Genomic DNA, 18,005 nt, shown 5'->3' on the forward strand with positions numbered 1-18,005 from the left:
TTACTATTTTTTGTGGAGGGGGTATGTGCATGTATTTGTGATGTAGTGTGTGTCCTGGCTATGGTAAGTGTGTACGTGTATGTGTACACGTGTGTGTCTGTCCGTGTGTGTGTGTGTGTGTGTGTGTGTGTGTGTGTCCATCGGGTTCCTTTTCTCCATCTCTCTCCAACTTTGTTTATTGAGATAGGGTCTCTTGCTGATTATGAGGCTTATTGATTCAACTGGTTCTATCTGAGACTTACTGATTCAGTTGACTGGCATGAACTTCAAGAATTTGCCAAACTGATAGCTATTGGAACAGTATGGAAAGTCTAGTTTTAAGAGATGGAGAAGATTAGCTTTCTTTTACATTCATTACTATTCTTAATGTGAAGGCTTGTTTTAATTGTTTATGCTTTATTAATAAAAGTAATGTTTTTGTTGAATTCTTGTCAGAAATAAAAGTAGTCTTTAATGAACTCTATACTTTTGTGGGTCTTGATGTTTTGGAAGTGCTAGAGTAAATGTGCTTTTTGACTTGTGTCTTACTAAATGCAACTTATTTTCCTCTGTGTAGGTAAATGCTGTGGGGAGGGGGGATTATTGGGAACTAAACCTTACACATGCTAGTGCTCTGCTACTGTGTTATCTCCAAACCTTAAAATACTATTTTAAAAGTGTTCTGTGGCTATTTGTGTTTACAGGATCGCCCCAGGACATTTGACATGCACTCATTGGAGAGCTCACTCATTGACATAATGAGAGCCGAAAATGATTCCATTAAAGGTAAGTTGAAAAATGTAACTATTCTGTTTTAGTAAATAGTTAATAGTGTATTGTCTACTTATTCTGGTGAACAATATTATTATTATGAAGCCATGTGTCTAGTAAGTAATTAATTCTGCACATAAACTTTTTTGTTAAAAAGTCAAATTTATTTGATGGACATTTGCAGTGGGACCCATCATGATACCATCTAAGAGTACTGAACAAGTCCTCATTGCTAAGAGTGGGCAGTTAACTCAAAGACCATATACTTCTCTGAATGTCTCAAACAAAAACCATGTAAGAGCCCTGAGGTTCTTAAATGTGATAGTAACTACTACCATATTGTTGGCATGTTGGCAACTTTTGACCTAGTTGTACAATTTAAAAAATGGTCCACAGTTTCTGCTTAAAATGTTTTATAGTTATCTTTTTTATATATATGATGATTTTAAAAAGCATGCTAATTCTGCTTGGCTTCTGGCCTCACGTCTGTTAATGACTAGCTGTGTTACAATCTTGAACAAGGCACCCAGTTTCACCAGGCCTTTTTTTACACCTCAATAAGAGACTCACAGACACTTGGAGCCTTAAAAGTTAAACACAGATGCATGGACCCCTACCCCATACATGGAATATAGATTTGTCACATTCTTTTTTAATATCTCAGGAGAAATGTCAGATGTTCTCAGGACTCCTTGTGAAAACTACTACACAACATGAAACCTTTTCCTTTTAAGAATCACAGTATACTAGGAAGCAGGTTTCTTTGTTTTAAAGAAATTTAGAATGTTTAGTTAGTTTATCCCAGTTTGAATACGTTTGCTCATTTATTTAGTTGGAGTTTATAAGGTGCTAGACATACAGCTTTGCACTGAAGTCAGAGTAGCAAGGTAGCTTGCTGTGATGCTGACTAACCTAGCTTGGTTTTCCCAGAGGTTAGCTTGTCTTGTCTCTGACACAGTAAAGCCTTTAAGGATAACTTTTTTTTTTTTTTTTTTTTTTCTTCCTTCAGAACTGTTTGAGTTTGTTGTTTGCTTTTTTTAATTTTTCCTTTATTCTTGAAATATGGTCATATCCACCCCTTCGCATTTTTCCTTCCAACTGCTTCCATATCCCCCATCAGGAATCTTTGTGTGTCCTGAAGATATGTGAAATAATGTGTGGAAATGTATATATCTATTTAATTAGGTCACTTGAAAATAAGGATATTTGAAATTGTTTAGGAATGTTTTGAAGGTCCTTACTGAATTCCTCAAGGGATTCTGGTCACCAATCCCATATGTGAAGAAAGGATCTTTCTGAGTTTTTTACCGTTTCCTATTTTGAAATATGTCTATATTCCAGCCTTCCTTTCCTTGTCATTAAAATGAAGAGAGTCTAAGGCCCCTTTTAGCACCAGAAAATTGTACTTTTTCAAAGTAGCTCAAAGAGAATCTAGGCCCATTTCCTGGTTTGGGGGACATGGAATAAAGGGCACATGAGGGTTTCTCTATGCTACCTTTTGTAACTTGCTTGTGAGTCTACAATTATTGCATAAGTTAATTACAGGAAAAGTTTGTAAAGCACATTTTTTTAATTTTTTTTTTTTTTGAGAACTTCCCTTGTACTAAATCAGTGCTTCTCAACATGTGAGTCATGATCCCCTTTGGAAATCCAACAATACTTTCATAGGGATCACCTCAGATCATCAGAAAACATAGATATTTACATTACGATTTATAACAATAGCAAAATTATAGTTATGAAGTAGCAACAAAACTAATTTTATGTTTGGGGGTCACCCCAACATGAGGGACTTATTAAAGGGTCACAGCATTAGGAGGGTACATTAGAACCACTGTACTAGATGCTGGGAAGGTAGGGAGAATAGCAATAGATACAATTTGCCACATTACATTTCTGGGAACAAGACTCTAACTAGTACTTAAATATAAAGAGTTTTGCACACATTGTATAATTAACTGAATGGTTTCTTTGTTTAACCAGTTTTAGCCAAGATATTTTTCTTTTTAGTTTGATAAGTTATTACTGCTTAGACTCCACTTTTACTCTGTATTTCATATAAAATTTATTCTCACCAATATAGTTCCATATGGGAAATCAAAAGTGACAGAAATAATTATGTGTGGATGGCTTAATCTGGGAGCATAAGGAGTTGACAGAATCATGACTTATAAGATGCAGCATGGCAGAATGGAAAGAGCCACTCTAGATTCACAGCTGTGAATCTGGTCCTCACAGCTGTGCTCATGGTTGTGAGGGTTAAATGACACCATATATCTGTCAAAGTCAGCATATTGCCTGGCTCTAGAAGATGCTCAAGAATTGATGTGGATTTATACTGGAATCTACTAAGTCTTTCATCATGTGAGGAAACCTGGATCAGTTTAAGTTTCAGTATTAAATGGATTTCACATTTTTTTTATTCAAAAAGCAAGGAAGAATCCATAGATGAAGACATGGCCCTAAAACACCAGTTTATAATTCTGCTTGGCTTTAAAAAGAACTGAACATGGTTAGTGTCTTCTTCACTAGCAGAATGGCAGCTCCATTCAGGGCAGTACTTCATTTCCTATGAACTTTCTCTGAACCGCAGAGTTTCACATTGCTGTGCTTGATTTGAATAGTGAGTCTATCTTCAGATATTGTTTACAAGTGATCATTGCCTTTTAATGCCTTAAAAACAATTCACTGTCTTCTAAATCAGGCACTAAGTCTTGTCACTCATGTGTACAGTAAGTGATTCTCTTAGTGCTCCTTGTTCAGAAACACAGCCAAAAAAAAAAAAAAAAAAAAAAAAAAAAAAAAAAATCACCATTTTTTTTCTGAGAGCATCATGTCACTTAGAAAATGTAAATTTTAACTTGAGATTAGTACTAAAGAGTTCATCATACAAAGACAAATTTTGTATTTGAGCTAATTTGGTATTAAAATAATGTCATAAAACATGAATGACTTCATTTATTTTATCATCATAGATATGTCTGTGTTTAAATCATAAAGCCTGAAGTTAACTCAGGAACAACAACATGAGTCATTGTTGCAGCATATATTAGTTTAATTGAGAAAAATGTTATGAAGGAGAATTTGCATTTTCCATTTGGGAAAATATTTCCTTGATGCAGGGGCTTAAACTTTTTATTTTTGCCATCAACAAATAAGATACTTGATATGTCTAAGGGTCTTCAAAGATAGTTTTTGAATTTTCTTATGAATGTGTGGTTGATTCTAGCTGATTTCTTCAAAACTTTTAACAAATGTTCAGGACTTAGCTTCCATTTGATCATGAGTATCAGAGCTTTTGTGGTTTTCAAAATAATTTTTTAAGTACTGTTTTAAAAGAATTTTTAAGTTACTGTCACTTGCTCCATGGTAGAGGCTCAGCTGTTATGGGGAGAAAAGGGTCCTCCCTGTGCTTTATCTTTGTGTCATCACTAGGATCAGCTGGCAAGTCCTGATGTTATTTTTATCCTAGAAACTGTGTATTGCCTTCTCTATAACCAGTGCCAGTGACAATCCACAGAAGCTTGTCCCCCCAGAGACCAACTTTGTTTTCTTTGCTCCACACCCAGACTCATATACCAAGATCTGGAGTCTTTTGATCTCCCCACGTGGCACCTTGGGCATGGCTGTAATGCTGTTAGATTGTCAGGACCAAGCAATGCTCACCTATTTAGATATTCAGGTGATTGTTTGGGAATACTGATGTTCACTGTCCTATCTTTTTTCTTGCCCATGACATTGGCACTTATTATCTAGAAATGGAGCAGCAGATTGAAGCCAGAGAACAGCTGTTTTCATCTTTCTGTATCATAGTTTGGACAGATGAAATGTCTTCTCAGATGTATATAGTAGGAAATACTTCTGATAATAATGGAGTCCCCGCCCCCCCCCACACACACACACAGCATGTGCAAGGAATAAAAGGAAGCAGGAATAAACTAGGAAGTAGTTTATGGAATGGAGTTAATATGTTGGCTAAAGGCACAAAATTAGTACTTAAAATCTGTGCGACAATTCCATTTCATGTTAGTGGTTGAATATTTCAAAACTGATATATAAAAGCAATTTAATATCCAATATGCTTCATTTCACTAGAAAGCCAAGTTAGACAGCAAAATTACTGCAAGAGCAAATGCAGTCCGTAAGTCATGGCAACACTGAAAGTGTTTTTCAAATAGTAACTAAACTATGAGTCAATATCATATTTTTCCTTTATTTGTAATGAAGTTATTTGCATTGTTTTAAAATAAATGTTGCTTTCAATTTTTGGAAGGAATGGGACTCAACATACTTATCAGTGTGTATGTTAGGCATGAAATGCTAAATCTTCATGTAAGCAATAGTCATTGTTTGTAGTGCCTGTTTACATATCCCTTCATGCCTAAGAAGCCTGTTAGAGATGTGATATGCTCATGTACTTGCTTTATGCATTCATCTCATAAGGATTTATTTTAAGAGCTGTGGATTTAATACAAGAATCATCTTCATTTAATTCCTGATTGCCAAAGGTGTTGTGACCTACTTTAAACATGCTTGATGTTTTTCTCCTCTACATATTAAATTTCAGGGTCTTTCCCCTATTGTTTTTATCACTGCATTTTTTTTTTAAACAAAAACTTAAATGTGTGGGCAAGTGATAATTCCATCTGTGTCTCTTTGTTGCTGAGCAAAAGAATTTATAATAATCCTTTAGAAGACAGTCATGAAATTCAGTTGGAGTTTAATGCACAAAGCTTGTTTCATTAATTTCATGAGTTTTTAAAATGTCTTTATGAAAGAGTGATGGTTAGGAGAATTATGTAAATTCTTTGTCATTGGGAGAGAATGAATTTAGTGCTGTTTGGGGAAAGATTAAATAATGGCTGGCAAATCATTTTATAATCCAAATTGTAGCCACTTAGTCCTTTATTTTAGAGAACAGATGTTATATACTGATATGCTGAGGCCTTAGACTTGATTTCATGTAGGTACTGACTCTGCAGCCTTGAGAATTCTAGACTACCTGAGCTATTGAACAAGGACTACAGCCAGTCATTTATATGTGTGAACCTGAAATAATTTGGCCATAAACAAAAATTTCAAAAATTCGATGAATTTCCATGAAAACAGGCTGTGGCTGTAACATTTTAATGCTCAATTTCCATTTAGAGGTATGTGCGTGCGCGTGTTTGTGTGTGTGTGTGTGTGTGTGTGTGTGTGTGTGTGTGTGTGTGCACATGTGTGTGGGGGGATTGTACTTGCCCCTTTTCTATTTAAATATGTTAGCCTCTGTCTATATGGAGATGTGTAACTGCACCCTACCAGCCATTTAAAGTGTTAGATACTTGCCTATAACAGACAAGATACAAACTGCATGAAGAACCAAAAAAAAAAGTGTGAAACATAACTAAAACTAATTTATCTTGGATTCATAACCAAATTTCTCCTCCTAGTTAAATTACTGTCTATGCTATCAAGTGTCTTCTGGAAAATTTGGGGGATCTTAAATATTACATGTTTTTAAAATTCAGACTCAGCCAAGCAGCTTCCCTGTTTATGGGAGCCAGCCTTCCTGAGAATACTGGTTTCTTCTTGTCCTCTTTGGATGATACCAAGTAACTCAAAGCAGTTGAGCAGGGGAGTGGTTGAGGTTTCCAAAGTAGAAAGTTGCCTGATTTCTAAAAATCTTTTGAGTAATGGAGTGAGAGACATAGTAAAGAGTATAATTTCAACTGAACTACAATTAACTTTGTGTGTGGCTGTTTTGAAATGAAGGGTGTTTCCTCTCTTGCACTCCCCCTTTCCTAGCTGGGGACGTGGAACACCCTGAATAGCCTTCTTCTTGGCTTGCCTTGCCTAAGGACAAGGCAACATCACCATGAGGAAGAGGAGGAGGGCGGGTTTCCTTGGATCACTGCTGGGGAAGGGCCTGCTGGACTGAGTAGCTGCTTGATTTCAGGTTTACTTCTGATCAGGATGTATTGAATATTTCAAACCCTGTGTCAGTAGAGGTAGACTTTGAACATGCTGGTACAATCTTTCAGATTTGGGGGTTGCTACTGTTGTTTCTGTCTTTAAAAAAAAAAAAAAAATAAGGGAGGAGAGAATCAGGAATTTCCTGGGGAGAGGAAAATGTGATGCTGAACGTTGAATTTTCTGTAGAATTGGATTGACATTATGGCCACTGTGCCTCTGAACTAAACCACAGTTGCACAGAGCACACACATTCTGTTCACGCCTCAGATCTGCTCACTTGTGTCCTGCTTGCATATATAGGTTGAGAGCAGTGGTCTTCTCTCCTCTATCCCATACCTCTGTGATAGAATATTTGACACTGATTTTTATTCTAAAAAATAAGATAAGCAGGTGTCACAAAGCAAGAATTTATCTTATGTCATAATTGCTTGAGCAGTCCCATTATTTTCTTGTTGAACATTGGGCGCAGAGAATCCTATTTTGAGTCTGTGAAAACTGAGTGGTCACAATCACCTTAAAACATTACCACAGCTCTGCTTTTACCTGGGTGGCAAGTGAGGGTAGAGGGCTAATGTCAGGGAAGCAATAACTAACCCTTTTATGTTATTAGAAGGTTAATGATCCTAAGCATTTTCAAAAAAGATTTTACCGCATAATCTTATTCTTTACAGTTTCACAAAGGCTCCCATATCTTGTGGCTGCTGTGACTTAATTTTGTTAGACATGCAATGGGGCAGTGGAGAGGGAAGGATTGCTAAAGGCATAAACCAAATTTGATAAATACTTTTGAGATAACAAGCACTAGCAATGGCGAATAATTTCCTTTATAGTTTCACACTGTCACCTTAAGAACAGCTTAAATAAGCATGGATTATACCAATTGGTTGTCAAAATTATAATATTTTCCATTTATAAATGAAAGATGAGTGACATTTTGAAGTTTTCAGATATTGTTAGCAGTTTGTCAGTGATAAATATTAGAGATTCCTACTGTGTAAAAGAGAAAGGGGGTCTAGAATTACAGAGCTCCATGCTGCTAGTCATATGAAGACAGAGTTCTTTCCAGCCTGGTCCCATAGCTTCAGTCCCAAATGAACACACAGAGGCTTATATTAATTATAAACTTTTTGCTGATGTCTCAGGCTTCTCATTGGCTATCTCTTTCTTAACTATTAACCAATGTCTATTAAACTATGTATTGCCATGAGGCTGTGGCTTACCCATAATGATCTAGCGTGTTTCTCCTTTGGCAGCCACATGGCATCTCTCTCTCTCTGGCAACTGCTCTCTGCCTTTCCTCTTCCTAGAATTCTCCTAGTCTGTTAACCCCGCCTATACTTCCTGCCTGGTAACTGGCAAATCTCACATTTATTTATCAACCAGTAAGAGAAACATATATTCACAGCATACAGAAGGACATGTCCCTCAATCACATATGCAAATACCTATTTAAATAGATGTTTTGTCGTCTCTAGCGGTCTTCAGACCTTGATCATGTTATATAGCCTTGGCCTATGTAATTGGTGGACTTTGTCAAAGGAAACCAGGTTGCCTGGTTCATATCTGTCATAAAAACATCCAGATTCCTTTTACAGTTAACTTAATTACAACAAGCAAAGAACAGCCCAGTATGTGAAGAAATGACTTCCTGGATTTAGATCTGTACCCCTGTAAAAAGCCAGAAGTGATCACATGCCCACCTGTTAACCCAAGTACTTCAAGGTGTGGAGACAGGAATTGCTTGGTCTGGTTTGCTGTCTCTAAGGAATAAGGCAGGAGAATGAGTGAACAGGACACCTGATGTCCTCCTCTGACCTCTGTGTAAGCACCACCTGCATTCATGCTACACTAACATGCACATGATGCACTAATACAGATGCATGAAATTTTTTTTAAATTCCTGATCTGCATGGAATGTTTACCTGAATATTGTTTGCAGTTAATTATTTATCAGCTGTTTATGCCTGATTTATGTTTCCTTTTTATTTCATGGTACCCATGTACTCAGTATCAAAATTTAGAAGGAAAGCAAACAAACAACAACAAAAACCAATGAATTTGTTGTTGTTCAGCAGTACAATTTGAATAAGCTGAACTAGTTTTAAATTGGTTACTACTCTGAAAAAAGTCAAATACATTGGGATGACAATGCTGCCTCTTGAGCTTCATTATTCGATTCAGTAGTATGCCCAATTCTAAAAACAGGACTTCATTTTATTCTGAGTTATACCTGAGTTATAGCTCAGGTATATGAACATTAGTCAGATTCTGAAGGGAATCTCTTAGAGCCCAGAGGAGTGAATGCCAGTTGCTGTCCATAAGAAAAGAGGAGGGGTCAGCTGTTTGGTGCCTGAGAAACTAGCAATATAGTGCAAATCTTTGTCCTGAAGAACAGTCATGACTAATAGAAATTTAACTTGAAACAATTCTGACAGTTATTTACTGACTGTAGAATTCCAAATAATAAATATCTGGCCTAATTGAGTAAATTGAGGTGTTTAAACCAACTGAACCCACCCCAATGATTAGAAGCTGTTAGCCTATAATAGACTTTCTGAAATACTAAGAAAATGATAAGCATATTTGAGATTGTGTTCAGACCTGGCTCTCTGGTTCCCAGTGGTGTAGCCTTGGGTTGGTGGCTTTCTGCACATTAAGTTAGAAGATTTGACAGTGTTTGGTATTGAGTAGCTTACAGAAAGAATATAATCAGAAACTAGTCAGTGTTAAACCAGTTATGTGAAGGTTTTGCCTTAAGCAATTGTTTAAATGTGATCTCATGAATGGTTTCTGTTCAATGTTTATGTACCTTGGATTTCTTCAGCTATTTGATGGAGTCTGAATTCATTAGTAGCCAAGTATACCAGTTAGATTATAAATATGTCACTTTCCATATTAGTTACTTTTCTATAGTTGTGATAAAACACCATGACCAAAGCAACTTGTAGAACAGTGGTTCTCAATCTGTGGATCATGACCATTTGAAAACATATATTTCTGATGGTCTTGGAAACTGGGACACTTCTCAATAGCAAAATTAGAGCTAGGAAGTAGCAGTAGAGATCATTTTATGGTTGGGGGTTATCACAACATGAGGAACTATTAAAGGCTTGCAGCATTAGGAAGGTTGAGAACCACTGAGCTATAAGGAAGGGTTATTTTGGGCTTTTGCTTCCAGAGGATTAGAGTTCATAATGGTAGCTAGAACAGCTAAGATCTTACATCTCAAGCCACAAGCAGGAAACAGGAAGCACATTGGAAATGGCATGAGGCTGTTAAACCCTGAAGCCATTCCCAGTGACTGATATACCTCCTCCAACCTTGTCAGCCTCCCTAAACAGCTCTACCAACTGGAAACCAATCAAATGTCTGAGCCAATGTTGGATGGTCTCATTCAAGCCACCACACTTGCATATGCATGATTGTTTTCCAAAAGTATGTGAATGCTGATGTAATACAATTAAATTACATTTAAAGGTGTTGCTGAGTTCTTACTGTTACTAAGGTTTTAGTTGTTTTGTTTGTATTTTCTGGGTTGACGTAGAGCTAGGAGTTGGTTATCATGTGGTGAAGCTATGAAATAGGATATGAGATAGTTCTAGAGAATTTCTCTAATTATTCTACTCTGTGCTCTTGTTGTTCCCCAGTATACAAAAGAATTTAGTGCTATAAAGGAAGAATAACTAGAGGAAGAGCTAAGGAGAATGGAAATATATATAAGGCACTTGCCTTGTATTGTCATCTCCAGCAAATAAATCTTCATTTCTATACTTGAAGCTGTATTTGTCATTTGAGACAGGACTTGGGGAATAGGGACACCCTGACATGATGAAATATAGCCATATGGTTTGGAGGTGCCCTACCTTTATTCCAGCTCCCCAAAGATTGTACATGTTCATATTCTGCAAGGTCCCTTTCATTGCATGTTTCTTCTTTGAAGTAAGCTGGACATCTCCATGGACAGCAGTGTAGATGTGCACGAGTGGAAGGGAACTATTGCCACTCCTATCTCATTCTCTGCTCTTTGGAGAATTGGCTCCAACCTAAATCCTTACAGTAACTTTTTCTTTGAATTTTGTGATCTCTATTTTATAGTCAAAAATAGGTAAAGCACAGAGAGGTTAAACAATTTCTGTAAAGTTACTCCATTTCCCAGAATGGGAGAGAGGGTCAGCATAGGAAATAGGAAGTCTCTTGCCTCGGATTCAATGGATCAGGCATTTGTTGTGTAACCACAAAGAAGGAAGAAAACCTAAGAAGATGTAAGCAGATGTGACTTTGCATACATGACATAGACATTAATATTTCCTAACTTCAGTTTAGGAATTGAATTTAAAATTGTATTTTATCATGATTCATGATAAATTTCTATAGAAGGTATGTGGTCCTCCCTCTATACGACTTCCTGTTACAGAATGGAGACTGGTGTTCTGTCTCCTGACCCAGGACTGATTCCTCAGGCTGTCCTGGGGCATATGCAGCCTGTTCCCCAGGTGACTCAGGCCCATTGCTTTCCCTTCCCACACACTTGTTGGCCTGTTTTTCTACTTTTCTGCCCATTAGATTACCCCTTCCCCTCCTTTTTAATCAACCACAGTTGGTTTAATTTGGGCAAAAACCATGCCCTCCCCTCTTTTTTTACTTTAAATTTTTGTCATTAATCACTGATACCATAACATCCTCTTAAGGCAAGTTATCCTGTTGCTATGTCCTCTCATTACAGCAGCCAGAGAAAAAGGCTCCTGGCAAGGGTAAAAATAGCCTCCCTGCTTGCTGTTTGTTGTTAGCTTTCCTGGCAGTCGGAAATCTTTTGAATTCCTTAATTAGGTCAGCTCTTTGGTAGCTTCTCTGCAGACATTCCCTTCTCCTAGAACTCTTAGTTGCTTTCAGACCTTGCAACTTTATAGCTGCCTTGAATTACAATCAGGTAATCTTTCATTCTGTAGAAATATATTCCTTTAGCTTTTACAATCTGTTTTTCGCTGTCCTATCAGAATTCAAAATTCGAATTTGAAGATTTGGGACAAAAAAAAAAAAAAAGGTGTCCCTTGTTTTCATTAATACTGGAAACTTATAAGGCAAGTTTCCCTCTCCTAAAATTTTTCTGCAGCTGTACTGGTTATAATTAAACTCCAGTATTTCAGTTTTGTCTTCTCTCTTCTCTCAGAAAAGAATTACTTCCCTGTTTGTAACCAAAGATCAGAGCAAACTTCCATTTCTTTGAAGCAAAAGATTCCCTGGATTACTACTGCCTTCTCCAAAATTCCAGTTTAGTACTTGTTAGCTAACAGAAACTGCCCTGCTCCCTTTCTTTTACAGGTGGAAATGGCTGCTTATCTTTGGCCATTGTTGGAGAGGGGAAAGGAATTGCTATTAATTGCTTAAATTACTATTACAACATAGGGGTAGAGGGGTCTTAGAAGTTATTTTAGGACTAGCCTTCAATGCCTATACATGGAAATGAGGATTTCTGTGTCCCTAATATGAAGCAAATTTCAATGTGAGACTGTGATTTTACTTTTTTCCCCCATATCTTGCAAGGCAGACACTTCACCACTTGCTGGCTTTGTTTCTTTCGTTCATCCAGCAACTGATTATTGAGTACTTTCCTATGCTCAAGCTCTTGAATACAAGACTTGAATACAATAGTTTGCTTCCATACAGGAAGAGATAGCCTGAAAAGGAGTGTGATGGTTAATTTTAGTTGTCTGTTTGACACATCCAGAATCACCTATGAAGGGAGGCCCAGAGAGGAATTATCCTGTTTGGCCAGTCAGGGAATGTGTTATCTTGAGTTAACAGAAGTAGGAAGACTCATCCTGAATGTGGGTGATACTGTTTTTTTGTTTTGTTTTGTTTTTGATGGACGGGGCCCTCGACTGAGTGACTAGTGAGAGCTAGCTGAGACCTGGGAAGCATGTGTGCTTTCATTTTCTGGCTGCTCTTGACTATGGATGTACTTCAACTTCCTGCTACTTGATTTCTCCACAATGATGCATTGTAACCTAGAATTAAGAGTGAGATAAAAACCTTTCTTTTGTTTTGTTTTATCACAGCATCAGGAAATGAAACTCAGTAATATAGTATGAGAGGTGCTATGGACTGCACAGGGTTATCTGAACCAGAGTGTGGGTGGCATGAAACTGGGAAGACTTCCATAGGAAATAAAGCCAGTGGGGGAACTGCTTATAGCAGGGCCCAGGAAGGTAGAGGGAATGGAGGTAAGACTTGAGTGGTGATAAATTGGGACTGGGGTGGGGGCATTCCACAGAGAAGGTAACCTAGAAGTAGAGGTTATGAGTTAGTAGGTCTGAATGCTTGGTGGATCTAGTAAGATAGGGAAATGGCTTTGTGGACAGATTTAAAAAAAAAAAAAACAATACAAATGTAAGGATTTTTTTTCTGACTTTCACTCTGACAGCCACATTCATCCCATAGAGGGCTTTTATTTAGCCTGGACTCTGTGTGTATATAATGAGTTTTAAGTGGGTGTTCAGAAAAGAGCAAGAGTCTGAAGCTGGCGTCAGTGCCAGTTTTTCCTTTGTGATTTTACATAGAAATGCTACAAACAGTTGCTTACAGGACAGAGCAAGAGACCAAGTAAGGTTATGGACTTTAATTGTAATTGTTAAACAGTTTTTTTTTTTTATCATAAGACACAGAGCATAGTGAGTACATTGCATTAGGTCATACTGACATTGGTTTTACATTTATGTAAATACAAAGTTGATATCATAATCAGTGAATTTATAATGGGCCTTTAGCCTTTGCTGTATGTTCACTATGTGTAAACAGTATCTGTCAATATTGATTAAAAACAAAATGTATGTAAAGGCCATGTGTTACCTTTAATAAATATTTTGACAGTATGGCTTTGAATTAGACATGAACTAAGTAAAATTATCACTGTCAGAGTTGTGAGGAGTATTCTAATCAAACAACAACTACAATGTATGTGTCCGTATACAAATATATATGCATATGTGTATATGTATGGAAGTTAGAAAATTTAAATTTAATGAGGTTCACTATAAGCTTTCCTTTTGGAGTATCTATGTTATTGTATCTTGAACCAGCTTAAAATAATAACTTAGAATTTCATGCTACTTGGAATTGTATAGGACCACATTAGCTATGTTCTAGACAGCAAAGTCATTATTTCTTATGTGACTTGGCTTTTGTACCATTTACAAATGATGCTAGCTTGACTCTGAAGAAGAGAAGGTCATAACATGATATCCAACATTACTGTAGAGCATTTGATATTTTTCATTGCTTGTGTTTGAAGTGGGTGCTTTTATTGTATCATTTCCTGCTGAATTATTTGTAGCAATATTATCTGGGTTTCTCCTTGGAAAATAAGTATTAATTATGAAAGTAACCTGTACATTTATTACTAATAAAATAGAGCATCGCCTTTTATCTCCTTGACAAGCTTGTTTGTCCTAAAAGAACATGATAGTACACATTGTTCTTTAGAACAATCTTCTCCTTATTAACTCTAAGTCCATTGTTTGCTAAGTAGTGGTTCTTCCAACTCATAGAGGTCCAGCATGGACCTGTCGAACTGGTGCACGGACCTTTCCTAGCTGTAGAATTTGGCAGTGTAGTTCCCCAGAGTCACACTTTATTGATTGCCTATATTTGGCTAGGTTGAATAGTGTCTACAAATATAGCCTCTGCCTTCTGTATGATATGTGCTAGGCTCTGGCTCCAAATGTCATAGCTGCCTCCAGAGACACATTGAATTTCTGGTGATGGTATCCCTTAGGATCCTGATCAGGTAGTGTTTTTTATATTTATAACACAGCTTTTTTTATATTTATATCAAAAACCTTCAAGGATTGAATTTTAGCCATCAAATAAGTTCACTTGCCTAAAATTCTAATGCCATCTTTTTTTTTCTTTCAGGAGCTAAATTATAAGTGTACCAAAACATGTATATAGATGAATTATCAAAAAACCAACCCAACAAAACCACAGGCACTGGGTTATCTGTATGCTTACATATCTCAATTATTTTTATTTATCCTTCATTCGTTTATGAAGTACTGGTGTTTTAAGTTCAGTAGAATAAATTTATTGAGTGTTTTCTGATGTTTAAACAGAAAACTTACATAGGCTTAAATTAAAAAGTTTTAGTCCCAAAGGGCATTTATTACATAAAAAAGATAAGAGAATTATCCAGTAGCTTAAATGGTTACATAAAACTGACAATTTCTATATGGCTAGATGTAAAATTTGGTGAGCTAATTTAAAAAGATATTTCCATTTTGGGAAAAGTATCTTTTAAAAAAGGTGACACTGAAAATATTTGAAAAAACTCCTCAGAAAACTTGTAGCCTTAACAAAAACCAACATACAGATGTTTCTAACAGGTTAACTAATAATTGCCATACTTATAAGTAACCAAAATATCCCTTAGTAGTCCCATACAAACAATGTAACATTATTTGGTACTAAAAGAAATGAGCTATCAAGTTCCAGAAAAGACATAAAAGAACCTTAAGTCCCCAAGAAGTTAAAGAAGCCTGTCTGATAAGGCTTGGTTCTATGATTTCAGCCATATGGTATTCTACAAAACAGTGAAAGTCTCCAGGGATCCACAAGGATGACCCCAACTAAGAGTCTAAGCAATAGTGAGAGGCTACCTTAAATGCCCTTCCCTGATAATTGAGATGATGACTACCTTATATGCCATCCTAGAGCCTTCATCCAGTAGTTGATGAAAGCAGAAGCAGAGATTCACAGCTAAGCAATGAGCCGAACTCCTGGAATCCAGTAGAGAGGGAGGAGTGGTGAACAAAGGGGTCAAGACCATGCTGGGGAAACCCAGAGAAACAGCTGACCTGAGCAAGTGGGAGCTCACCAACCCCAGTCTGACAGCTGGGGAACCAGCATAAGACCCAGAACATGGTATCAGTAGGGGGGCCTGAGCAGTCTATGGGGCCTCTGGCAGTGGAACCAGTATTTGTCCCTAGTGCAGCAATGGCTTTGGGAGCCCATTCCCTATGGAGGAATACTCTCTCAGCCTAGGTCCTACCCCAAATGATATGATATACTTTGGTGATCCCCCATGGGAAGCCTCACCCTTCCTGAGGCGTGGATGGGGAGGAGGTGGGATGGAGAGTTTGTAGGGGAAGTGGGAGGATGGGAGGGGAGGGAACTGGGATTGGTATGTAAAAGAAGATTTTTTAAATTTAAATAAAAATTAATAAAATATTTAAAAAGTAAAAGCCAAAAAAAAAAAAAATAAAATAAAAAGCAAAAAGACCCAAGGTTGGGGTAAAAAGACATAATAAATAGGTGGAGCACAGAGAAATCTTAGGATAATGTAACTGCTTTGTGATTCTGAATCAAAAGGTGCATGTGGACACATGTTGTTATACATTTGTCTGAACAGTAAGAATGAAAGTAATAAATAGGACCTATGAACTTTGGGTGTTGATGAAATGCTTATTTAGATCTATCACTTAAGACAAATGTGCAAGTCTTCTGCTAGCTTTTGCTGTGAGTTTAAAGAAGAACCCTTAGGGTAGGTAGGTAAGTGCCTAGACTGACAGACACAGACAGTATCTGTCCTTTGCTGGGGAATAGGCAATGAGACCCACTGTGGATCTGTGGGAAGGGATAGTCAGGACCTTAGCCATGAAATAGGAAAGGGAAGATAATATGACTGATATTGGCAGCCACAGAGCAAAGAAGACTGAAGTATAGTAGTGGGTATAGCTTGTAGAAGATTCAGCCCCTATATAGTATGAAGGATGCTTTGGGAAGATTTCCAGAAAGGGAGAGATAGCTGTTATCGAAAGAATTTATAGAATTGGGCAAAGCATTGGGGAAACATTGTGAAACTTAAAAAGAAAAAAAAAATCCCTTAATGTCACTGCTGATAGTCTTGAATGGTATTGGCTTCATGATCAAAGCTAGTGCTTGCCTGACAGTAAGCCTATCTATTTTGTTAAGCCAAGCTAAAGCTGTCAGAGTAAGGCTCACTCTCAGTGTTCCAGCTGGGGACTCTGCCAGGAGCTCCCAGGGTCGTGCCATGTTTGCTGTATTCAGGAAGCTAAGGAGCAGACCAGCTGTGAAAGGTCATTTGCCTTAAAAGTGGGGCACATGCCTGAGCAGAACCAAATTTTTGGTCTGTGAAGTTCTTTTGAACACACAAGGTTTTAACATGGAAGCTTCCTCCTGAAGAGTTGTTAGTGCTTAGTGTTGGAATGATGAGACCATATTACCTCTGGTCCCCAAAGACTCTGTGAACTGGGTAGAGTTGCTGACATTCAGAGAAGGCCTGCTCCAGCATGAAGGCTTGGCAGACTCTGTCTCCTCTCTGCTTCTCTATAGCCATGAGACTCAAGCTCTGTATGACTAGAATTCCTAGAACTCAGTGTTGGCTCCTAAAAGTCTCTCTGTGCTTCAGAGACAGTTAGATAGTATTATGCTACTCCTGACTATAGCAGAAAGTTAACAACCAAGTTTTTTCTGCCACTTCCTTAGATGAGTGGCAGAACTTGATGAGGGTTCTCCACCATGTTCCTGAAGGTTAGTAAAGATGAGCGGGTGGGGTATGCAGACTTAAAAAAACATTGCCTCAATGGTATTTATTTTAAAACTTAAGAGTGTACACCATATGTATTCAGTAAGAATTTGTGGTTTAGATAACTCACTTTACATGCAGAGGCTCTTCAAAAAACAGAAATATGTAAACTGGGTGTTGGTGGCACTCAGGAGACAGAGGCAAGTGGATCTCTGTGAGTTCGAGGCCAGCCTGGTCTACAGGGAGAGTTCTAAGACAGGCTCCAAAACAATACAGAGAAACCTTGTCTCGAAAAACAAACAAACAAAAAACAAATATAGTTTTATAAAGGCAGAGAAATCCTATTGCCTTCCCTTGCCAATTTGTAAGACAGTTCATCCAACATTTTCAGTGCTTTCACGAGTTCTTTTTTGGGAATAGCTCTTAAATAGTGATTTTAGCTTCAAAATGTATGAACCATTTCAAACTTGGAAGCTAAGTGGCCATGCATTTATTGAGTGCTTAGTGTGTTTGTGCTCTGTGTCAGGGCTTTGAGCTCTTTCTAGAACATAAGAGTCAAAGAGTCAAACAGACTTTCTTCTCTACTTTCAATGTGCACCGCCCAAAACCTAAATTCAAACCTCCCATCATGCATTTTTCCTGCAAAAGTCTGACTTTTTTCTTAGGAAAACACACACACACACACACACACACACAGAGAGAGAGAGAGAAAGAGAGAGAGAGAGAGAGAGAGAATACTGTGGCTGGGCGGTGGTGGCAT

The 18,005-nt window shown here is 37.5% G+C and overlaps 1 protein-coding gene across 6 annotated transcripts in view; it reads left to right on the forward strand.

The window, feature by feature from the left end:
• The window catches only part of Cpeb4 (cytoplasmic polyadenylation element binding protein 4), a 63,168-nt gene that overhangs the window by 19,984 nt on the left and 25,179 nt on the right, over positions 1–18,005 (forward strand). For 4 of the 6 annotated variants that reach the window (XM_051181012.1, XM_051181013.1, XM_051181014.1 and 1 more), the window contains exon 2: positions 684–765. In XM_051181012.1, the coding sequence (XP_051036969.1) occupies positions 684–765 (82 nt within the window). Of the gene's footprint in view, positions 1–683; positions 766–17,205; positions 17,251–18,005 lie in introns of all 6 variants that reach the window. The other 2 variants (XM_051181010.1, XM_051181011.1) reach the window with 1 other exon arrangement.

The sequence above is a fragment of the Phodopus roborovskii genome, unplaced genomic scaffold (assembly GCF_943737965.1).
Source record: "Phodopus roborovskii unplaced genomic scaffold, PHOROB, whole genome shotgun sequence".
NCBI lineage: Eukaryota > Metazoa > Chordata > Mammalia > Rodentia > Cricetidae > Phodopus > Phodopus roborovskii.